This window comes from Papilio machaon, chromosome W (assembly GCF_912999745.1).
Source record: "Papilio machaon chromosome W, ilPapMach1.1, whole genome shotgun sequence".
In the NCBI taxonomy this organism is placed as follows: domain Eukaryota; kingdom Metazoa; phylum Arthropoda; class Insecta; order Lepidoptera; family Papilionidae; genus Papilio; species Papilio machaon.
The window spans coordinates 549-25,632 of NC_060015.1; the positions used below are offsets into that span (position 1 = coordinate 549).

The 25,084-nt window shown below is 49.9% G+C and overlaps 2 protein-coding genes across 2 annotated transcripts; both read left to right on the forward strand.

The window, feature by feature from the left end:
- Positions 1–6,795: 6,795 nt before the first annotated feature.
- Positions 6,796–8,955, forward strand: LOC123723299. Its single transcript, XM_045685880.1, has one exon. The coding sequence runs from the start codon at positions 6,796–6,798 to the stop codon at positions 8,953–8,955; it is 2,160 nt and encodes a 719-aa protein (XP_045541836.1).
- A 10,744-nt stretch (positions 8,956–19,699) lies between these two features.
- Positions 19,700–21,896, forward strand: LOC106708923. The gene is made up of 2 exons (XM_014500528.2): positions 19,700–20,892; positions 21,270–21,896. The coding sequence occupies exons 1-2, from the start codon at positions 19,915–19,917 to the stop codon at positions 21,273–21,275; spliced, it is 984 nt and encodes a 327-aa protein (XP_014356014.2). The 5' UTR covers positions 19,700–19,914; the 3' UTR covers positions 21,276–21,896.
- The last annotated feature ends 3,188 nt before the right edge of the window (positions 21,897–25,084 follow it).

The window sequence follows — 25,084 nt, forward strand, 5'->3', positions numbered from 1 at the left end:
CCCCCGATGCACAGTCTTCCAGGCGGAGCTTTATGCGCTACACAGCGCTGCTAAGGCGATAAAATCAAAGGACGTTCCGGCGGCAAATATCTTCAGCGACTCAAGATCTTCGCTAGATCTCCTGAGCAACCCGAAAACAAGTCATCCTTTGGCACATACCATAAAACAAACAATAGCAGAAATAAACAAAGAGGGAAGAAAACTCCGTCTGTTCTGGCTCAGGGCCCATGTCGGAACACCGGGCAATGAAAGGGCCGACGAGCTCGCGAAGTCGGGGGCACTAAAGAATGCAAGCTCTACGGACTACGATAGCATCCCGATTTCCTACGTCAAAAGGAAGATCAGAGAGGAAACTGTTCGAAAATGGCAGGACAGATACACAACCTCTACCACAGCGTCGGTTACAAGGAAATTCCTTCCGGATGTCCATGAGGCATTCGGAATAATCAGAAAAACAAGACCATCCCCGACCTTAGTGCAGGTTTTGACAGGACATGGTGGAATAGGGGAGTACTTACACAGGTTTAAGATAAAAGACAGTCCTGGCTGTGAATGCGACCCAAATATCAGCGAGTCCGTATGGCATCTGGTCATAGATTGCCCCCGCTTCGCAACAGCCCGCTTAAACTTAGAATTCGCATTAAACAAAACACTAAGTCTGAACAATCTCCACGAAATAATAAAAAACGAAGACCATAGACAACAATTATTTGCATTTACCGAAATGGTTTTCCGTAAAGCAGCAAAGAGACACACCACAATAAACACCAATACAACAATAACCCCACACACACAAGCACAACCAACCAACCCGAATCCACAAAAGAACCAAACACAGTCACTCACAATATCACAACTCCTAACCTGGGGAGAAAAAGGTGTGGCTGGAATCAAAATTCGAGGAGTTGCACTTTTTATGGACAACCCCTCAGAAAAGCTGGGTATAAGTTTCTGCATAGCAACGGCCAGCAAATGTATCAAGATCTCACCTGGCTTGGGTGTCCTGCTGAACGGCAGCACAAACAAAGTGAGCATGAGACGCAAAACTTACGATGCGTTAACGGTAGCTGAAGTCGCAAACCAACGAGGAAAAGTAGTGAGAGTCCGTAACAAGACTATACTACTGTTCTCATGGAATGCAGATGAAACACCGTTCTCACAAGCATGCTCGTTACTAAGAAAGCTCGGCCCCTCCCACTCAGCAGCTGTATCTCGCAGGGTGAGTGTGGACGCTATGGTGGTGCAGCACGAAAAAGGGGAAGTTGCAGATCGCACGGGTTGCTTGATGGCCTCGGAACATCACGAGATCATCGTATATGAGGACAGGGGTGAAAACCTCAGTTACCTACTTAAATACGACTCAGCAACAGCGACTAACCCAGTGGATGCTTGGGGCCACCCCATAGCGAACCTATCAACCCTGAGCGGCTCGGAACGCCTACAGCTAAGAACAGTGAGCGAACGCACGACAGCTATAGACGAAACCAGACAGAGGAGAAGCCAGGAAAGATCAGTGACAGGAGGAATGGTTAACGAGCTCCTTAAAATCATTAATGCTGCAGCCCAATCAATACCCGGAGCCAGAAATCAAGAAAGGAGCCACAGCCAGATAACAAACAAAACAACAACCACTTACTCTCCACCGAAAACACCCACCACCCTAACCAGAGCCGACAAGGGAGAAGTCATTCCGCCTCTGCTTCGGCCAGTGAGCGAAACCCGGGACCACTATGTAAATGCCTTCCTCGAGTTTCAAGCCCTCACAAGAGCAACGAGGGAAGTAAACCTCGCCACCTGCAGGGAGATATTAGACGCATTTGCAGGCAACAACGAGACAATCTTAAAAACCAAGCTCGAGGAGTCAGAAGCTGCCATATACAACAACATCACGTCCGAGACAATCCACGGCACAATGAAGACACATATGGCGGCATATAGTAGGTCAGCGGGCTTCGTCGAGCTGGACGAAGCAGAGACGAAAAGAAAAGGGAAGACAACCTATAAATCTCCCCCCGATGACCCCATTGTTGTCGTAGCCAAAAGCACAAAGGTCGTTTTAGAGCATAAAGTTCTCGAGATGGCGGAAACCATCTTGAGCGCCGAGGACCTAGACAATTGGACTGTGCCGACAATAAGGTGGGTCAATGGTGTCCCTGGGTGCGGCAAGACAACCTGGGTGGTCAATAACTTCAGCCAACAGGGAGACATTGTCATCACCACAACAACAGAGGCGGCTAAAGACCTACGCGAGAAGCTCATGAACCGCATCGGTCCCAAAGCGAAATCCAAAGTGCGCACAATGGCCTCGCTACTGGTGAACGGGCTTAGAGATCACAAGACCTGTTCCCGACTCATCGTAGACGAGGCACTCATGAATCACTTTGGAGCAATCGTGATGGCCCAGCGGATCAGTGGCGCCAAGGAAGTGCTTCTGTGTGGTGACAACAATCAACTCCCCTACATAGACAGAGAAAACCTCTTCATAATGGAGTACACTCGCCCCAACCTCATAACCGGAGTAAGTCAGGAATTGCTATGCACGCACCGAAACCCGTTAGACGTAGCATATGCGCTAAACGAGATCTACAGCGGCATATATTCGTCTAAAACCCAAGTGCGTTCGTACAAGATCGAAAGATACACAGGAGCGAAAATACCTACATCAGTACCCAACACCCTTTTCCTAGTGTTTACCCAAGAAGAAAAGGAGAATCTACACCATCTTGGTTACGGAACTGGTGAGGGATCGCGTCTGCTGACGGTACACGAAGCACAAGGGTTAACGTACGGGACGGTTATCATCCTGCGTTCCACAGCACGGAAGCTGCAGCTGCACGACAGCGTACAGCACGCTGTGGTAGCGGTATCCAGGCACACGGCCGAATGTGCGTATTACACGGACGACCGCCAAGACGCAACAGCAAGACTTATCCTGAGGGCAACGAACGCGCCAACCGACAAAATCATCGCCTATAACACAAAAATGGCGATGAGAAATCGAGACGCGGCGATCGTAGAAGGTCTCCTAAAAATGAGAAACACTATATCCGTCGCCACACTTTAAATATATATAAAAAAAATATAATATAAGTTATAGTATAAATAATTTAGCTAGTAAGTTTAGTATAGTAAATGGTTAATTATAATTAAGTTAAATGATATGTATTTATAAGTAAGCAGGAACAAACAATGTAGCACAGGGCATATTAATAAAAAAAAAATAATAATAATAACATAACTAAAACCTGTGCAGAAAAGAGTACGGACCAAGCGTCTGTAGATGTAATAAAAAAAAAAAAAAAAAAAAAAAAAAAAAAAAAAAGTAGACAACTCCAATATTAATATTTCTGAATTCCTTATTATGACAGAAGCTTAGACGGATCCACAAATCTTCCACCTCGCTTTCCCATTTAGTCATTCTCACTGAGTTTATGTTTGAAGATACCGCAAGAAGTACACCACCGCCCTCTTTACCTACTAGCGTAGACGTACTTCTGTCTCTCCGGTATATGCAATATTGAGAATCAAAAATTTCACTGTCATCCACTCCCGAATTGAGCCATGTCTCCGTGGCTGCTATTACATTATAGGATTTCGTTGATGCTGACAAATTTATATCTCGTAACTTAGTTCGCATACCTCTAAAGTTCTGATAGTATACTGTAAGAACATCGTGCGAAGAATTATTATCGACACATTGATTTTGTGGATGCTTATCGTATTTTAATGTCATCAAAACTTCTATTAAATTAAGGTTAAAGCAGTTTCAACGAATCCAAGTTCCTAATTTGTTTTGCAGGAGCCCCTTCGTGTTTGCGCACGAGGATTTTTCCGTCACGCACCCAAACGAATTTATATCCCTTCTCTCGAGTGACTTTCCGCGTTTCAGCGTGAAGACTTTTGTTGACCGGTGACAAATGCTCTGATACGAAGACAGGACTAACCGTACCTCCGTAACCGAGATGCTGAGAACTTAGTTTACCGTCTTTGTTAGCTTTATTAAATTTACTTACTGATGCCAACAAGTCGTCTCTGGCTTTAATGCTGCTTAGCTTGACAACAACCGCTCGAGGTCGATTGCTAAGTCGAGGGATAAAGAAAAAAAAAGTTTGAAGGCGGGATCAAACAGGGCTTAGCTACAATTTAACATTTTTTGATGCGTTTCATACAAAAAAAAACGATGATTATTTTTTTCTGTCCAAACTGTCTAAACTGTATAACCTTTAGGCAAAAAACGTACATGACAACTATTATTTGGGTTGATGTCCTCTACTCATTGGCATAAAGAAAAAACTGGTAACGAACACTTTGACCCTAAGTCCCTCAAATCCGATTTGAGACCACAGTGTGGCGACGAGGATGTTTTAAATTGCGTAGAAAGTATGGTGGACTGTTGGAATATAAGCGTAACCATATAGTGGCAACACTAACGGAATGTCACTTTCCTCTTCCGTAATGGCCGTCTAACGTATCACGCGCATCTCCTTGTGTTAATTCTGTAATTACTTTAAATATACTTGTTCGGTACAGTTGCACTGTAGTTCGCTACTTTTGAATTTGGCGGTTTTAATTGTTAGAGAAGGTAGGTCGACTCATTTTTATTCTCCCGCACAAGCGGGTAGTTGGAAATCCCTCTCCGCTACGGACGGGCGCTTGGCCTGCGGGGGGCTTGTGCGGGGAAGGAGTGAGTCGACAGAGCTCATCGTGGCAGCATAAAAAGTGGTCGGCATTTGGATAGCTCATCGGACGTGTCTTATATTTAGCGTACAGGGTCGCTAAGTTTACGGTTCCGCGTTCGGTTCGGTAAAGGACGCGTCTATAGGCCGCTTACGGGAAGCGGTGCATCGGGTGCATTAGGAGTGCAGCATTGCTGGCGCCTTTAGACTGTATGACAGTGACTTACTGGACTGACACCGACAGAGTGACCAGGCACCTGCAGGCGGTGAACGGGGCATCGAGTAGGTGAGTGCCACTTCATGTATTTACAATATTACGCCAACCATTGCGATACGTAGTCTAAGGCAGGCTGTGCCGCGGGACCCGAACCCGTCGTGTACCGCACAATACTTTAATTCATAACTAAAAGTATTTTATTTAACCAACATCAGGTTATGGGCCCAACATACCTGTAAATCACTTAAGGAAAAGTTGGTTAAATAAAAATAAAGTTCTTCAAAGTCGACAACCGCGTGGCGCCGGTGGCGTCGGTAATTTTATATATTCATCTTATTGTGTGAAATTAAGTTTAAACTTATTACAATGGCTGGAAATACATTTTCAATTGAAAAATTAACTGGACGAGAAAATTTTGCGACTTTGAAGTTTGCTATGCAGGCATTGTTGCAACTTGAAGATCTCTGGGACATGTATTATCTCCGAGGGCTCCGTCAGCAGAGACAAAGATGTCAAAGCTAAGTCCAAGATAATTCTTTCTATCGATCCTCAATTGTACGTCCACGTGCAAGACGCCACAACTGCTAAACATGTGTGGGACAGCTTATCCCGGGCATTTGAAGACTCCGGCCTACTAAGAAAGGTAGGATTATTGAAGGAACTAATTAACACTAATTTAAATGCAAGTAAAGATATAGAAGAATATATCAGTAGTATTATGACGGCCGCCCATAAACTAAGAGCAATTAACTTCAACATTGATGATGAGTGGCTCGGAACATTAATGTTAGCAGGACTAACTGAGGACTATAGGCCTATGATAATGGGAATTGAAAGTTCAGAAATCAAAATTAGTGCCGATCTGATTAAAACTAAATTGCTTCAAGAAGTGAAATCGGATACTACTACCGCATTTTACAGTAATAAAGTAAATAATAATAAGAAGAACTTTCAATATAACTCGACTAATGTATGTCACTCAAAGAATAATGGACCCCGATGTTATAATTGCAATAAATATGGTCACCTAAGTAAAAATTGTTGGTATAAAAAGGAAGTTAAAGTATATAAGAAAATTAAAAGTAAAAAGGAAAATAGTTTTGTAACATTATCTGCATCAACGCTTAAGGACACTACTAATTGTTGGTATGTGGACTCCGGAGCGTCCTCTCACATGACAATGTCTGATCATTGGCTGGAAGACCAAAGATCACCGCCTGTCAACTTCATAAAAATAGCAAATGACAAGGTACTCCGAGTACACAGCTGTGGCACTGTCTACATTGAAGTGTCAAATAAATTAAATGGAACGCCTGAAAGAATACAGGTAAAAGATGTGTTATATGTACCAGATTTATCTACAAATTTGCTATCGGTGAGTAAGATAATTTCTAATGGAAATAAAGTTGAATTTAACAAAAATGGTTGTAGTATAAAAGGCAAACAAGGTTGTATAGTGGCTACTGCAGAATTAATAAATAATACATATAAATTAAACTGTTATAATGAAAAGGTTATGTCGGCAGTAATCGAAGATAAATATATTTGGCATCAAAGACTTGGTCATATAAATTGTTGGTCAACCCGGCCTCCCTATTGGGCAAAACGACGTTGTGCGGCAGCACTCTAAACTGCAGAGGACTTTGGTCGGTGGATGGCGGCCTTATAGGTCGTGCGTTGATGGAAGGGGGACCTCACCCTGCTACCTAAAGGCGGTTTCCGGTGTCCGATAACACTGGACAAAGTATGAGATGGCAAGCCTACAAAACGAACTACCCCAGGAGGGTACCTCCGGCACTGCCGGAGGAGAATCCCTCCCCGTGGCCACGGCCGCGGGCTGCCCCGCGTATTCTGGGGGGGGGCAAGGACTGCTTTTCCTATACGACGACTCAGGCAAGAATAATGGCAACGATTGCACGTGATCTGGATTCGGAGGTGACGAGGCGCCCGTCGCTGGACGGCGTCAAAATGAAAGAGGCGAGAGTGCGGCTGGAGCGCTTGCCGATCGCGGCACCCAGCGATACATCGGATGGAAAGACGAGAAGTGACAGGATGGAGTGCGATGGTGGAGCAGCGTCCGATTCGGACTGCAGCATCACCGTCGCTGCCGAAAGGGGGCCGATTTCGGACGCCATGGCTGCGATGCTCGGCGCGAAACGACCCCGCCTCAGTGAGGGGTCCACGGACGATGAACGGACGGCGTCCCCAGGGATGGCAAGGTGGCGCCAACAAGAGAAGAGGGCCGCGGCCAAGGCTCGCGCCAAACAAAAGGAAGAAGACTTGGAAAAAGAAGCTGAGCTCGCTCGCTTCCGGCGCGAGACGCGGTCTGCGTTGTTTCCCCGACCTGACGAGAGGACGGGAGAGAGGTGTGCCGCTCAGCTCCAAGAGCAGGTGCAGAAGGACTTGGCCATTATTGAGAGGGTGGCGTCCAAGTCCTCCAATTTGAAGGGAAACTTTGTGCGAGCCCTGAAGGACGCTGCGGTATCAATCAAGGAAGCCGTGGAAGTCCTCGGGGCCCGCACACTATCGGAGGAGACATGCCAGCTCCAGGCGGACAACGCTCGCCTGCGGGCCGAGATGGATGCACTCCATAAAGAGTTAGCAGCCATAAAGGAGGATCTGCGGAAACGGGGTTCCGCAGTCTCCTCCCACCCGGATACGACAGTGAAGGCCGTCCCCGCATCACGGCCCCCACAAACACCTAACGAGACGTCCTCCGTGGAGGAGATCTGTCGCGCAGTAATGGTCCAGGTCGGAGGCATGATGAACGCCCGCCTGGCCTCGCTTGAGGACAGACTCCTCCCGGAGAGGAACCTGCGGCCGCCTCTCGCGGCCGATAAGAAGAGGGACGGGAGCTCGTACGCTGCCAAGCTGGCGGGGCAGCCGACGGTGCCCGCTAAAGGAAAAGACCAGGGAGCGGCCAGGCAGGCGGCGCAGAAAGTGCCAGCCCAGCCAGGCACCAGCGGCACCCAACGGAAGGCTCCCGCTGCGCCATCGCAGCGCCCGCCGGGCCCCGCCCAGAGCCGGCCCGAGACACAGGGCGCGAGCGCCCCCTCACCCGCTACTGCGGAAAAGGGGAAGAGTAAGAGAAGGAGAAAGAGGAGGAAAAACAAGAAAAAGAGCTCACCACCCGGGCAGCAGCAGTCGCAGCCCGCGGTTGGTGAGTGGATAAAGGTGGGGCCCAAAAGGCGTCAAAAGGAGAAGGCTGGTGCCGCCAAACTCCACGCGCCCCGGTCGTCTGCGGTGGTCATCACGCTGCAGCCGGGCGCGTCAGAGCGGGGAGCCACCTACGCTAGTGTCATTGCCTCGGCAAAGGAGAGAATTAACCCGGCCGAGCTTGGAGCCCTGGGCGTTCGCCTTCGGAAGGCTGCCAACGGGGGTCGTATTTTTGAGTTCCCAGGCGCCTCCAGTGGCGAGAAGGCGGACTCCCTGGCCCAAAGGCTGCGGGAGGTCCTGGATAGTGAAGTCGTCCGCGTCTCCAGGCCTACTAAGTCGGTGGCCCTACGGGTGTCAGGCCTGGACGACTCTACCACCAGTGCCGAGGTGGTCGCCGCGATAGCTGCAGCGGGAGAGTGCCCCGCCGAGCAACTGCGGGCCGGCGTGATGTCCACCGGCCGCGACGGACTGGGATCAGTGGTTGTCCAGTGTCCCGTCGCGGCTGCGAAAAAGATCGTGACCGCTGGTCGTCTTCTGGTGGGCTGGGTGTCCGCCCAGGCTAGAGTGCTGGATGCCCGGCCAATGAGATGTTTCAGGTGCCTGGCTCCCGGGCACCTATCCGGCCAGTGCCAGGGGGTGGACCGCTCCGGACTCTGTTTCCGGTGCGGTCAACCAGGGCACAAGGCCCGCGGATGCACCGCTGCGCCTCACTGCGTGGTCTGCGCTGCGGCCGGCGTGCCGGCGGAGCACCGAGTCGGCAACAAAGCCTGCGTCTCCCCACCCAAGGGGAAGAGAAGTAAGAAGGGAGGTGGGGACGGTCAGAACTCGACGGTCGGACAGCCCACTGCCTCACCCCTACAGGCGGCGCCGCCGCAGGCCGAGGAGGTTGCTATGGTCGTTGAATAATGGCCCTCAACCTCCTCCAAGCCAACATCAATCACTCCGCCAGAGCTCAGGACCTTCTGTTCCAGAGCATGGCGGAGTGGAACATCCACGTGGCGGTGGTGGCCGAGCCATACCGGGTCCCGGCTGGGGACGATTGGGTGGGAGACGCAGACGGGCTGGTGGCCCTAACATCCCGGTCCATCGCAGGCTCTCCGGCCTTCGCGGACGTGGTCCGAGGCCGGGGATACGTTTCGGCCCTCGTCGGCGACATCATGGTGGTCGGAGTGTACTTCTCGCCGAATCGGAGTCTCGCCGACTTCGAGTCTTTTCTTTCTGAGGTCGGCGTCCTGGTAGGCGGAAGTCGCTCCGCCCGGGTGCTCGTCGCGGGGGACCTCAACGCCAAATCCTCGGCTTGGGGGTGCCCGGCGACTGATCCGCGCGGCCTGGAGTTGGAGGATTGGGCGGTGGAGACCGGACTCGTGGTCCTTAACCAGGGGTCGGTCAACACGTGCGTGCGGCGTCAGGGCGGCTCCATTGTTGACGTCACCTTCGCCGATGCCGTCCTGGCACGCCGTGTTCGTGGCTGGCGGGTGGTCGAGGACGTGGAGACGCTATCGGACCACCGGTACGTGAGGTTCGACATCTCCGCGTCCCCGTCCAACCCGAGCCCAGTCCCAGGCCGGCCCCCGAGCGGGGAGGGCCCACGCTGGTCGCTGTCGCAGATGGACCGGGATTTCCTGGTCGAGGTCGCTCTCGTGGAGGCGTGGTTCTCCGCGCCCCGAGAGTCTGTGGTCGAGGTCGGTCAGGAGGCGGCGCGGTTGGGTGCGGCTATGTCGCGTATCTGCGACGGGGCCATGCCTAGGGTCCGTTCCGTCCCCTCCAAGAAGCCGGTGTACTGGTGGACCGCCGAGCTCACGCTGCTGCGCGGTTCTTGCGTGGCGGCGAGACGCCGGTACACCCGCTACCGTCGGCGGAGGCGTCGGGACCCGACGGAAGAAGAGCGGCTCTACTCCCTCTACAGAAGTGAGATCCAAGCCCTGCGGGTGGCGATCGGCGCTGCGAAGGACAAGGCGAATGACGAGATGCTGAAGACTCTGGATATCGATCCATTTGGGAGGCCCTACAAGGCCGTGCGGCGAAAGCTCCGGTCTAGGGGTCCCCCCATCACCCAGAGTCTTCAGCCTCATGAAGTCAACACGGTGGTCGCTGGCCTGTTCCCGCCGGCAGCTGCCGGTTTCGTGGCGCCGGAAATGGCTGACCCCACTGTAGAGGGAGGAGCGGATTCAGGTGCACCGCCGGTAACGGAGGAAGAGCTGAGGGCGGCGGTGTTGCGCATGCGCGCTAAAAACACTGCCCCCGGCCCCGACGGTGTGCCCGGTTGCGCCTGGGTTCTAGCGCTGGAGCCGCTCGAACCGTGGATTCGGGCACTTTTCCAGGCCTGCTTGGAGCGGGGCCAGTTCCCGAGTGAGTGGAAGAAGGGGAAACTGGTCCTGCTCAAAAAGGATGGACGTCCGGCCCACGAGCCGTCGGCGTACCGGCCGATCGTTCTGCTGGACGAGATCAGCAAGCTCTTTGAGCGTGTCGTTGCCGCTCGTCTCGTCCAGCATCTGGAGAGGGTGGGGCCGAATCTCAGCGCCAACCAATTCGGCTTCCGCACTGGCAGGTCCACCCTTGACGCCATTGCGCGGGTGAGGACCCTTGCGGAGGATGCCGAGTCCCGGGGCGAGGTGTTGTTGGCCGTGTCTTTAGACATTTCCAACGCCTTCAACACCCTGCCCTGGGAAACCATCAGGGAGGCGCTGGGATACCACGGCTTCCCGCCGTACCTCAGGAGGATCGTCGCGGCCTACCTCTCCGAGCGATCGGTCGCGTATCCAACCAGCGTCGGCTGGTTGCAGAAGGCAACCTCGTGCGGTGTTCCGCAGGGGTCGGTTCTCGGGCCGCTCCTGTGGAATATCGGGTACGACTGGGTGCTGCGCCTGCCCCTCCCGAGCGGTGTCGAAGTCGTCTGCTATACTGACGACACCTTGGTGACGGCGCGGGGCAGCACCCACAGGGAGGCCCGATGCAGGGCCACAGCTGGCTTGGCCATAACGGTGGCCAGAATTCGTCGCCTGGGTTTGGAGGTTGCATTGCACAAGTCTGAGGCCATGTATTTTCACGGGCCTCGACGAGCACCTCCAACCCAGTCCGCGGTCATGGTGGGCGGAATTTCCATCGGCGTCGGGGGTACTATGAAATACCTCGGACTCGTCCTCGATAGCCGATGGAAATTCGAAGAGCACTTCCGGCGTCTCGTCCCGAAGCTCATGGGGGCGGCTGGGGCCCTTAGCCGGCTCCTGCCAAACTTGGGCGGCCCGGGCTCGCGGTGTCGCCGCCTGTACACAGGCGTGGTGCGGTCGATGGCGCTTTACGGCGCACCTATCTGGGCAGATACTCTGACCGCCCGGACTCGAGCCCTGCTGCGAAAGCCGCAGAGGGTCATGGCGGTCAGAGTAAGTCGTGGCTATCGCACCGTGTCGTGCGACGCGGCCTGTGTGCTGGCGGGGACGCCGCCATGGGACTTAGACGCGGAGGTGCTCTCCGGCGCCTACTGGCGGAGAGTGGATGCCCGATCCCGGGGGGAGATCCCTCCCCCGGATCAGGAGAGTGCGTGGCGGCGGGCGGCGGAGGCGCAGCTCGTCACCGAATGGCGGGAGCGGCTGCTTACGGCGTCCGCCGGCCAACGCACCATTGAGGCGATCCGGCCCGTCCTCGAGCTCTGGACGGGTCGGAAGCACGGGGCTCTCTCGTTCCGTCTGGTGCAGGTACTCTCGGGACATGGTTGTTTCGGGGCGTATCTGTGCCGGATTGCGCGGCGAGAGCCCAGTGCGAGGTGCCATGAGTGCGGCCACGCTGAGGACTCGGCGCAGCACACCCTGGAGTCGTGTGTGCACTGGTCGGCCCAGCGCGCCGCACTCGTGGCAGAAATTGGGATGGACCTCTCGCTGCCCGCTGTCGTCAACGCGATGGTGGGTAGCGAGAGCTCCTGGAACGCTGTCGCCTCCTTCTGCGAAGAGGTGATGGCGCTGAAGGAGGCGGCGGAACGAGGACGCAGCCGCGGACCCTCTTCGTCGTCGTCGCGACGGGCGCAGGCGGCAGGCGCACACCCGCCGTCTGCCTCCGTAACAGAAGAGCTCCGGGCGATGGACGGCCTATTGCCCTATCGCCCGCCAAACTTTCGAGTGTAAGGCGCTCCCTAGCATTGGGTGCGCCTTTAAGACGTGTGTTGTGGGGACTCCCTACATCTTTGTCCCCACAAGAGGAGAGTCCGAGTGGACAACGCCGGCTGGGCCGCGGAAGATTGCGTAAGTGTTCCCGTGACCCAGCCACAAGGCGGAATGGAGGGCCCGAGGGGTTTTAGTGGGTATGGCCGAACGACTTTAGGCGAGTCCCACACTCCCTGCGCCACTGCACATACAGGCCCGGCGCAGGGGTGCGTAACTGCATTTCCCCTCGTACAAAAAAAAAAAAAAGGTTAGGTTTTTTTTTTTTTTTTTTTTTTTTTTTTTTTTAATGGGAGGCTGCTTTGTGCCTCCCCGCTGCTACCCCTGACATAAGGGTCAGAGACTTTGTTTTCGTTTTAAAATTATGTTGCCCTTTGTTTAGTTTGTGTTAGTTTGTTTTTTGTTTGCTCATCTAATTGGTGCTATTGTTATAGGCGGGGTGACTCTTCTCTCTATGTATGCTGGCATACATACAAGGAAGCGTCGACAGTTGCGGCTTTGCTTCACAAATTCCGATAAGTGCCTTTTCAGTAACTCCAATTTTGATTTTTTACTATTTGCTTTTTTAAGTTTTTATGATTCTTTAAATTTTGTTCTATTTCTATGTCATGATTTCTTTTATAATTTTAATTTTACTTTGTTGTGTTTTATGTTTCAGGTAACCGAAAATCGGCAGTGATCCATAAGGGCAGAAGTATTTTAGATGCATGGGACGACCGCGACGGCTTCTTCTGCGCGGTGAGGAAGGACAGACGTATTTTTTCTCTTATTAGGGGCACCTCTAGATTCTGCGCTGTTGCCGTATAGCAAAACTCGGCGGTCGATCCGTTGATTCTCGGAGCGTTTTTCGGGCTCAACGACTTCGCGGCCCCACGGCTTTTCCTATGATAAGTGCCGGGTGACATACCTCATCATGCGACTCGGCATTTGTTTCCGAGTATTGTCTCCGTTGGTTTTGCGGACCTCGGCGTCGTTCAACTCTATATCCTTTACAGCTTTTGGTGTTTTTTCCCACAGCCCACTCACGGCAGCTCGGGGCAACGCTAGATGTACGGTTCTTTTTTCCCCGGTCTTCTCGTTTTTTATTGGTAAGTATTTTAATTTTGATTTTGATCCACAATAACAATTCAGTTCTTTTTGTTTCATTAGTAATTTAAATTTGAATTTTTTGTCCCAAATTTCTATAATAGCCTTTATAAAATTGTATACCATTTTATTCGGACTATCATTAATTTTTCCAAATTTTATCTTATTATTAATTTTATTTTCTTGTAGATTTTTATCTATTTTGTCACGAGATTTCCTCCTGTTTGCCGTTCCCGTATTATATATAATCTCGAGAAGAGCAACCGAACAATTATCGACTTCGTCGCAAACAATCTCCATCTTGTCTCCCCGAATATGATCGAGCGTGGGTTTAAGAAGAGTGCCCGGTGCGCCTTTAGCAGTATGAGAATGACGATCTGGCTATAGCGTCCCATCGCTCTCGCACCGGGCACTCTCGGCTGAACGCATTGTGATCTGCTCTATCCAGTTTGGCCGTTTTGCAGTTGCAGCATATGGGATCCAGACCAGCCTGCCAGTCTACGCATTCGGTCTTCTTATGCGGCCCCCCACAGTGGCTACATTTCTCCACAGTTTCTTTACATAAACGTTTGGGATGGCCATATCCCAGGCAAAGCGAACATTGAACCAACGGCGATTGGTCTTCGACCCTAACTCGTTGAAGATCAATTTGTACTCTACCTGCCTCAGTCAGTTTCTTCCATATCTGTGGGTTCACTCTCATCACTATATGGTGCGTCAACGGGTTTCTTGCTTTCTTTTTGTATATTATTTCAAATTTTTCCTTCTCGTTTCCGTCTCTTAACACATCTTTATTTTGATTTATTATCGCGACAATAATTTCTTCATCCGAATTATATTTAAAAACATCTCGTAAGATGATGAGCGGATCTTTGTTCTTTATCTCTTGTACCTCCAGATGTTCCTCCGCACTCTTCAATCTTTCCTTTAATTGATTTCTTTCTTCCTCTGTCCTGCATCCTACAATGATCTTTCTATCTTTTGCCTTTCTGATGCTTTCTACTGTTATTCCTCCTTCTTTTGCCTTTACTGCTTTCCGTATCCTATCCAGCACTTCCTCTCCTGTCTCCATTTCATTTTTCGATGTTATAGCTACTGAGAGCAGAGACTTTTGCTCTATCGGACCTTTCCTTCCCTGCATCACTGCCTTGGCATAGGAGTAAGAGCATTGCTGTTGTTGCTGTTTTTCTTGCCTTCCTTGTTGTTTTTCCAGCGTTATCTGTAGTTCTTGTATTCTTAAGTTATTTTCCTTCAATAGTTTTGCGTGTTCTTCGATTTTCTCTGCTAACTCGGCACACTCCTTAGTCTGTTCCTTTTCCTTTCCCGTTCTTTCTACCACTTTCTTCTCTGTTTCTTTCTTCTCTTTGCCTTCCAATTCTTTTACTATGTGGTACAGTCTATCTATTGCTTGCATTACTGCTTCTTTTATCTCCGTTTTGGTGTTCCTTGATTGATTAAGGTTAAGTTTGGCCTTTAACAGGCATGCCTTAGCCTCCGCCGATTTGGTGTCGTATTTTGTTGGGCTCGCCGATTCTGTGGATGCCTTTCGGGTTATAGCCTCTTTTTTATCCTTAAGGGGCAATGTCCTTTTTACCGGTGCTTTGGTTTTTTCCGGGGTACGGTTAGAAGTCTCTTTCGTCTCCGCTCTCCCTGCTTCCCACTCTCCAATACTCCTTCTTACGTTTGACGTGTTTGTCAGAGATGGGTCGCTTTGCAGAGACATTGCTCCTTCAGCATCTGATGCTGGGACTCGGTCGGTTCTTTTTTCGGGTGTTCTATAGCCGAACATGTTGCCTTGTCAGGGGTGAGTGTCAGTTATTAAATTTGAACTCTTAGTCTGTTTTTATTGGGTCAATAAACCCTATCGCACTATAACTTTGTTCTAACCTAACCTATTCGCCACCAAAAGGGGTGGCGGTCAAAAGACTGAATTAGAAATTAAATAAATGCTTAAGACTAAAAATCGTAACGTCCCAATAGAGGACAGTCGGACAACACAAACGAATAATAATTATTTCTATAGGTCTTGGACCGGTCTATTTTTAAAACTTAAAACTTAGTATGACTACTTAAAATTTTCTAACTCTAGAGTCCCAATAGGGGAATAGTCTTGAAATTAAATTTAAAAACTTAAAATATCTAGGTGTCCTAATAGGGGACACTGTCCTAATATACTTAAAATTAACCTTAAAACTAAGTAGCGCTCGATTGTGCAGCTGTAGATTCCGCAAAGTCCCAAATTCTCCAGTTAATTTTGAGAAAACTCAAAATTAGGTCAATTTTTATTTTGCCGTAGGTACTTGTAATTTTCACGGACCGATTTCTCCGGTCCTGTTTGCCCAAAACCTATCGAGTTTGGTGTCAATGTGTTCGTCTCGGCGAGGGGAACGCCTTGGTACCACTCTCGATACCGCCCGGACGAATACTTCCGGAATGGGACCGTCCGGAAAAATTTTTCTCCGTTTTTCCCGTATATCTCGGGAAAGAAAAGTCAGAATTTTCCAAATGCGTTGTCAGTAGATGCGGAGCAGCGGAATCTACCGGAAAACTTGCTCAGCGAAAAAATTTTTCTTGTAAAATTTTTGACCACCGAATTTTTTATGGAAAAATTTTGAAAATTGAAAATTTCCAAAATTTTATATGAAGACCCCTGGTTTTTCCAACTCAAAAGTGTTCTATAATTTTGTCTTAATGTATCCTGGGGCTTAAAATATTTTTAGAATCCAAAATGAAATTTTTATTAACAAAAAACCAAATTTTCGGAAAACTCAATTTTCCTAGTGTAAATTTTGAAAAATCGAAAAATTTTCTTTTCTTAAATAGCACTATTCGGGGTCCTCTTTCGTCCTACAAACTCGGTTTCCTGGATTTCCCCGTAGAACACTGACCTCGTGGCCACGTGTTTCCGGAAAAACCTTAATATTTCCGCGCGCTTTGGCGGGAAAATTTTTCTGAAGGTGCCGTTTTGTAGGGCTCTCAAAGACGCGTCTAAGGATATTTTTATTTACATGGGTCACAGATCTTGTTCCGGAGATATTCAATTTTGAAATTTGGAAAAATTTTTGAAATTCGATATCTCCGTCAATTTTTGAGTGCCCCGGACTATGAAAGTTGGGGGTTGTCCTACTCGACGTCCTCTTTCAGATGACACCAAGAAATCAAAAATCGGTCGATGCGTTTAGAAGTTGCAAGAAAAAGAAATTTTTTTTTTTTTTTTTTTTTTTTTTTTTTTTTTACCTTGTATCTCCCCCGTTTCCCAGGGGAAGGAAGGCAAACTCACCCACCTTGTAGAGGGCGGGGAGGAGTATCTAGCCCACCAATAAAAATGGTAGGTGCTCGCTTTGAATTTCGAGCAATTTCACTTTTTCCACTTTTCACTTCACTTTTTCCTTAATAACTTTTCACAGGGAAGTGATATCAAAAATCCGATTTCACCGGCACCTGCGCCTCGTTAGCGCGCAACTTTTGATATATCGCACGACACTTTTTGCAACAAAAATCCTATTTTCCAGATTTTTCGAGCGCGGAGCCTCCTAAAAACGATCCGACCGCGCCGAGAGCTCGAGCGCTACTGGGTTAGGTTAGGTTAGGTTAGGTTCCCCACCAACGGTTCCCGCCTTGTCGTGGCGGTGGGGCTCTAGTAACCGTGGCTGCCTCCCACGGTGAAGCTAAGAGGAACCAGGGTCGGCCTAGCGTGCAGGACCGGCTGTCTTGGGCCGGACTGGGCTGGTCTAGCGTGCAGGGCCGACCCACCCGGAGGAGGCTGCCAGAGGCGGACTGTGGGGTCCGCTTCGGAGCATGCCTGGAGGTGGGGCCGCGGGGGGTGCGGGTGGGTACTGGTTTATCCTGCCCCCTGCAGCCCTCGTGGCCGGATGCGTATGGTGGGGCCGCCGAGGGGTACTGGCATACCCAGCCCCTCCGCGGCCCGTAGGGTCAACGGCGGGGCCCGACATCGGACCCGCCGATGGTGGCTGGGGAGGCGGGGGTAAAACCTCGTCTCTCCGGCTTCCATAGCCCCGTGGTGGCAGGTTCGGGGGGACCTGTCACCCGCTTCGAAGGGCAAGGAGGATGGCGCGTATCGTTCCGGCGCGCCTCCCCTAAAGGATGGTTGGTGGGTTTACCCACCCCAGTGGTGGAGCTGCTTCGGCGGCTAGCGCAGACGGGGCCGCGGAGGAGTGCGAAAGCGTGCCCGTAGCCCCGTCACCAATGCGCAGGAGGAACAGAGGTGGTTTAGCGGGTATGCTCCCACTAGGGGAGAGAATCTCGCATAACTTCGTGTCCCCCCCGGGGCATGTCGTATGCATAAAGCATTCCCCTCTTTAAAAAAAAAAAAGGTTAGGTTAGGTTCCCCACCAACGGTTCCCGCCTTGTCGTGGCGGTGGGGCTCTAGTAACCGTGGCTGCCTCCCACGGTGAAGCTAAGAGGAACCAGGGTCGGCCTAGCGTGCAGGACCGGTCGTCTTGGGCCGGACTTGACTAGTCCAGCGTGCAGGGCCGACCCACCCGGAGGAGGCTGCCAGAGGCGGACTGTGGGGTCCGCTTCGGAGCATGCCTGGAGGTGGGGCCGCGGGGGGTGCGGGTGGGTACTGGTTTATCCTGCCCCCTGCAGCCCTCGTGGCCGGATGTGTATGGTGGGGCCGCGGAGGGGTACTGGCATACCCAGCCCCTCCGCGGCCCGTAGGGTCAACGGCGGGGCCCGACATCGGACCCGCCGATGGTGGCTGGGGAGGCGGGGGTAAAACCTCGTCTCTCCGGCTTCCATAGCCCCGTGGTGGCAGGTTCGGGGGGACCTGTCACCCGCTTCGAAGGGCAAGGAGGATGGCGCGTATCGTTCCGGCGCGCCTCCCCTAAAGGATGGATGGTGGGTTCACCCACCTCAGTAGTGGAGCTGCTGCGGCGGCTAGCGCAGACGGGGCCGCGGAGGAGTGCGAAAGCGTGCCCGTAGCCCCGTCACCAATGCGCAGGAGGAACAGAGGTGGTTTAGCGGGTATGCTCCCACTAGGGGAGAGAATCTCGCATAACTTCGTGTCCCCCCCGGGGCATGTCGTATGCATAAAGCATTCCCCTCTTTAAAAAAAAAAAAAAAAAAAAAGGTTAGGTTAGGTTAGGTTCCACGGACCTGCTCGGTTGTCCGAGTGGGCGGAGAGGTGAACTCCGACGTGGCGCGTCCCCGGGTGGTGTCATTCATCATCAATCATTTTGAAAAAATGTGCCGGGCGGGTCGCGTTCATGCCGTGCAGGAGGACTCTTCGGACCGGGTATGTCAAAATTCCTTATTTTTAAAAAATAGTGATTGGGTGGTGGAAGTATCGATAAATAATTACACTTTAAAAATAAAACTGGACACGGGAGCGGACGTGAATGTTTTGCCTAGCAAGTTTTTACGAAAAATAGGTATAAATAAACAAAATATTATTCCAACTTGTACTAAGTTATTAGGTTACTCGGGCACATCGATAGAAGTTCTAGGGAAATGCAGCTTAAAAGTGAAATATAAAAATAATGAATACATATTGAAGTTTATTGTCGCAAATGTAAACTCCGTGCCTATTTTAGGACGTCAGTCGTGTGAAGAGTTAAATGTAGTTCACCGTGTTTTAGCAGTTAATACACAGTTTAATGATAGCATTCTAGACGAGTTTGAGGATGTTTTTCAAGGAATGGGCTGTCTACCAGGAGAATATAGAATACATTTAAAAGATAATATTACTCCTGTTATACACGCACCTCGTAAATTACCAATTGCTTTAAGGGATAGCGTAAAACAAAAGTTGGACGAATTAGTTGATCAAGGTGTTATTGCTAAAGTTGAGGGTCCGACGGATTGGGTTAACAGTATGACCGTTGTCAAAAAGCCGGACGGAGACATACGTATTTGTTTGGATCCAAAAGATTTAAATAAAGCCATAAAACGTGAACATTTTAAATTACCAACGCTAGATGAAATTACATCGAGGCTATCTGGTGCAAATTTTTTTAGTACTCTCGACGCTAAGCAATCATTTTTTCAAGTCAAGTTACACGATAGTTCAACAAGTTTATGCACTTTTAATACTGCGTTTGGAAGATATAAATTTTTGAGAATGCCGTTTGGAATTTCTTCCGCTTCCGAAATTTTTCATAAGAAACTGTACGAATTCTTCGACGACATAGATGGCGTTATTTTGTTTGTCGACGATCTATTAGTGTTTGGTCCGACGCGGCAAGTGCACGACGACCGACTACGGCGCGTACTTCAGAGGTGTAGGGAAATTAACATAAAATTGAATAAAAAAAAGTGCAAGATAGGGCTGACAGAACTAAAATATTTAGGACACAAAATTTCGCGAAACGGTATTTCACCCGACGACTCCCACCACACTACGGCTGTACAAAATATGCCCACACCAAAGAATGTTAAAGATTTAGTGTAATGTAGGTAGCTTGAGAACAACTGTATGTAAAGTACCTTATTGGATGCGATAATTTTGTACGCCAGTTGGCAATAAACATCTTGGACTGCGCACTCGTGTTTCATTGTAAATATTACAGTGGCGACGAGGATAAAACGAAAGACGTGCGGGTGTGATATTTGTGCGTTGTGCAGTCGTTAGGGTGTTGCACGGTGTTTACACTTGTTTACGTTCGAGATGTCGGTGGGACTAATCGGCGCTTTTGAAATGCGGAGTGCTGCGTGGGCGTCTTACGTGGACCGGCTCGAGATGTACTTCGTTGCCAACGGAATCAAGCCGGAGGTTCAGCTGCCGACATTGATCGCAGTTATGGGAGAGGAAGCCTATGAGCTCTTAGTAAATTTGGCCAGCCCCAGGAAACCTTCTGAGCTCAAGTTCAAGGAGGCGGTGGATTTAATGCAACAACACTTGGAACCGACGCCTTCCGTGCTGGCCGAACGATATAAGTTCAGGCAGCGCAGACAGACCACCGAGGAAAATGTATCGGAATACGTGGCGGAACTCAAGAAATTATCGCGGTACTGTGTGTTTGGAAGCAACCTCAACGAGAATCTGCGCGATCAATTTGTGTGTGGCCTCCGCAGTGATGTCATACGGCAGCGCCTATTCGCCGAAGACGACTCTTTGACCTATACGAAAGCAGTTAAAATAGCAAGCACGTTGGAAGCGGCAGAGCGGGATTCGGCGGCAGTTGAGAAGCCTCTGGACGGTGGCAGTCAAGCAATACAAGCAGTGAATGCGATAAGTCATGGCGGTGAGCGTGGTGTTCTTCCTAGGGTAATAAGAGGCAAGGGAGCGCGGGACGGCGCACCTGGTTTGCGTGGCGGACAGAGCGGACAGAGCGGGTCAGTAGGTGCGGAGAGGTGGCGTGGCGGTGCGGCCGCAGGCGAGAGGGACGGAGGCCGGTATGCAGTTTGTACAGGCTGCGGGTCGTCGGATCACCGGTATGCAGTATGTCGGTTCCGTAATTATATGTGCAGCTGGTGCAGGCGGAAGGGTCATTTACGGCGCGCGTGTCCCGAGCGCGGCGGACGTGGCTCCGGCGGACGGCGGGCCGGCGACCGTGCCGAGCTGAATTACGCGGGAGCAGAAGACCTCGGCGAGGAGAGCCTGGAGGAGAACTTCCACCACCTCTGCCTCAACGATTACAGACCGGTGAGTCTTCCCGTCGTAGTTGACGCGGTCACTATTAATATGGAAGTGGATACTGGCTCGGCCGTATCGTGTATAAGTGCTGACACATACAACCTATACTTCAAGCATCATCGTATACAAAGCAGTGCATTAATTTTAAATTTTTATGACGGCTCAAAAATAAAGCCGTTAGGTTTAATCAAACCAATGGTCCGATATGGTGACCACAAAAAAAGGTTGGAATTATTTATTATCACTGGTGGTAATACATCATTACTCGGTCGACAGTGGCTCACTGAGTTAAATATAAGAGTTCCAATGTTGAGTGTTTGTCATAAGATAGACGTTAATAATGGGAAAATAACATGGTCTACTGAGTTAAATAAATTATGTTCTAGGTATAAGGAATTATTCAGTGGCGGACTCGGTCGCTTTACGGGTGGCCAGGCGACGCTGCGCGTGCGGGAGGGGGCAACGCCGGTATTCCACCGTGCGCGGCCACTGCCGTACGCGCTGCGCGAGCGCGTCGACGCCGAGCTGGATCGCATGCTGCGCGACGGCGTCATCGAGCCCGTCGACTGCTCCGACTGGGCCTCTCCTCTAGTACCGGTAAATAAAGCGGACGGATCCTTGAGGGTTTGCGCTGACTACAAGGCAACGTTAAATCCGGTTTTGCAGATCGATCGCTACCCCTTGCCGCGGATCGAGGATTTAATGGTTAGGTTAAGCGGGGCTTGCTTCTTTTCCAAGATCGATTTGTCGCAGGCTTACAATCAGATTGAACTAGACGACACAAAAAAATACACCGTTATCAATACGCACAGGGGGCTATATAGGTATAATAGGCTCGTTTACGGCTTGGCGTCCAGTCCGGGAATTTTTCAGCGTATAATGTGCAATCTGTTAAGGGGAATTCCAAATGTGGAGATATTTTTAGACGACGTGATCATAGGCGGTAAAACAATTAGCGAGCATTTGGAGGCATTACAAGAAGTCTTTAGCAGACTACATAATTCGGGTCTCAAGTTAAAATCGAGCAAATGTGTTTTCCTAGTTAACGAAATTCGATACTTAGGTTACGTAATCAGTAAAGACGGGATCAAAACGGACCCATCTAAAATCGAAGCTATTGCAAAACTACCTAGGCCAAGTAATGTTTCGGAACTTAGGTCATTTTTAGGAATTTTGAACTTTTATGGGAAATTTATAAAGAATATGAGTAGCAGGTTGGTTCCGTTATATGAGTTGTTAAAGAAAGATAAAGAGTGGTATTGGTCTGCGGAATGTGAAAATGCGTTTATTAAAATTAAAAAAATACTTAGTAGTGTGGACACCCTAGCCCATTATGATTCTAAGAAGCCATTAGTAGTAACGTGCGACGCGAGTGGGCGTGGCATCGGCGGCGTGCTGACGCAGATCGACGCCGGCAGCGGCGGCGAGCGCCCGGTAGCGTATGCGTCGCGGACGCTGACCGATGCCGAAAAGAACTATTCACAGATACATCGCGAAGCGTTGGCTATAATTTTTTGCGTAAATAAATTTCATCAATATTTATACGGCCGACATTTCACGTTGCGGACAGACCACAAGCCCTTGGTATCTATTTTCGGTCCGAACACGGGTATCCCTGCTATGGTAGCTAGTCGTATGCAGCGCTGGGCGATTATTCTGTCGGCTTACTCGTTCGACATTGAATATGTGCGAACTGATGAAAATAGCGCGGACGGTCTGTCGCGGTTGCCGATCGACTGTAAACAAAGCGAGCCGACACCGCCTGAGCAAACGTACTTACATTGTATTCAAGATTCTTTATGTTTAGACTATAATGAAATAAAAAACGAGACGATACGGGATCCAATACTGGCTAAAGTATTGCTATACATACGGGACGGTTGGCCTGCACATTGCGAGTTAACAAATATGAAACCGTACTGGAATAGGCGAAATGAGTTGTACGAGGAGTTAGGATGTGTTATGTGGGGGCACCGGTTAGTGGTGCCCGAAAAATGTAAAAGTAAAATTTTAAAAATTATTCACGAACCCCACATGGGCATAGTAAAATCCAAGGCGCTCGCCCGCAGCTATGTATGGTGGGCGGGCATCGACGAAGCGGTGGAGCGCGCGTGCCGGGAGTGCGAGGCGTGCGCGGCGCAGGCGGACGCGCCGCCACGGCAGACACCGCGCATGTGGCCCTGGCCATCGCGCCCCTGGACCCGCCTCCATTTAGATTTCTTGGGCCCAATCGGGGGGAAAACATTTTTGGTGGTAGTGGACGCGATGTCGAAGTGGATCGAAGTTTTCCACATGACGGGGGTTTCGGCGAGCTATTTAATTGATCGTTTAAATGAATTATTCAGCCGGTTCGGTATACCGAAGCAGATCGTCACTGATAACGGTACGCAGTTCGCTTCGAAGGAGTTCGAATATTTTAACCAGTATTACGGCATACAACACATTTTCACTCCACCTTATCACCCATCGTCGAACGGGTTAGCCGAAAACGCGGTTAAAACGCTTAAGAGGATAATTAAAAAGGCGCTGCAAGAGAAGCGGGACATAAACAGGGCTCTGTGGTCATTTTTACTTTACTACCGTAACGTGGAACATTGTACGACTGGCGAGAGCCCGGCGATGCTTTTACTCGGCAGACCGATACGTACCCGCCTCGATGTAATTAGACCGGATCGGGAGGGCAAAGTGCGTTGCGCACAACAACGTCAGCAGGAGGCGGCCGGCGGGGCCAACCGGACATTCGACAAGTCTGATACGGTTTGGTACAGGCAGTACCTGAAAGGGGAGAAATGGATTCCGGGGCAGGTAGTAGAGGTTCTTGGAAGCAGTAACTTTAGGGTAAGAGGATCCGACGGTGGGGTGGTACACAGACATATCGATCAGTTGCGTAGGAGACCGAGCGAGAGCAGGCAATCGCTCGCGTCTGCCCCGTCTGTGTTGGGTGAACAGCTAGACAGTGCGAACGCTCAAGGATCAGACCCCGAGGGCGCGGGGTCGGAGGAAGACGAATCGGAGGGGCCGACGGGAGAGAGGGCGCCGCGCGTGGCCGAGCCGCCGGCGTCGCAGCCGCAGCCCGCTCCGGCTTCACCGGGCGGGTCAGGACATGTGTCCGCGGCTGCCGCACTTAGAGTTCGCCCTATTAGGCAGTGTCGATTAGTTAAGCCTAAGTAATTAAGACTGTTGTATTTTATTTTATTTAAGTTAAGACTCTTATTATGTTATGTTTTGTAATTCTTAGTTAATAGTTTCTTAGGGTTTAAGTATGTTGTCATATTGTTGTAAGATAGTTATAAGATAGTTCTTAATTAGTGTAGAGGAGTGTAATGTAGGTAGCTTGAGAACAACTGTATGTAAAGTACCTTATTGGATGCGATAATTTTGTACGCCAGTTGGCAATAAACATCTTGGACTGCGCACTCGTGTTTCATTGTAAATATTACATTTAGAAAGATTCTTGGGTCTCATAAATTATGTAGGAAATTTCATATCGAATTTGTCGGAAAAAACGCATTTGCTTAGGGAGCTTTTAAAGAAAAATATAGAATGGCATTGGGACGAGCGACATGAGAAATGTTTTAACAATCTAAAAACATGTTTAGTCAGTCCGCCGGTGTTAAGATATTACAGCTTAGAACATCCGGTGACTGTGTCGGTGGACGCCAGTAAACACGGCTTAGGCGCTTGCCTCATGCAGGACGGCGCTCCCGTCTGCTATGCGTCCAAGTCATTGACGGAAACCGAACAGCGATACGCACAAATCGAAAAGGAATTGTACGCTTGCGTATTCGCTTGCGAAAAGTTTTACGCGTATATCTACGGTCGTGACGATGTCGTTATAGAAACGGACCATAAGCCTCTTGTAAGCATAATACAAAAACCGATAGCGGAGGCACCAGCTCGCTTACAGCGAATGTTGTTAAGGTTGCAACCGTTTTCTTTTTAGCCGACTTCAAAAAGAAGGAGGTTATCAATTCGACTGAATTTTTTTTTTTTTTTTTTTTTTATGTGTGTTACCGCGAATCTCCGTCCCTGGTGGTCCGATTTTGATAAAAAATATTTTAATCGAAAGGAAGTGCTTGCAGGTGGGTCCCATTTTTTTGTTTTTTTTTTTAAATAACTAGAAGACTAGTAGATTTTGAATATAGCTTCAAAATTTGTTGCGAAAATTAGGGACATTTTTGCTTTCAGCGCTTACGTAGGC

Excerpts from the sequence above, each read along its gene's own strand:
- LOC123723299 (XM_045685880.1), top strand. The coding sequence starts at position 6,796 with ATGGCAACGATTGCACGTGATCTGGATTCGGAGGTGACGAGGCGCCCG.
- LOC106708923 (XM_014500528.2), top strand. The coding sequence starts at position 19,915 with ATGTCGGTGGGACTAATCGGCGCTTTTGAAATGCGGAGTGCTGCGTGG.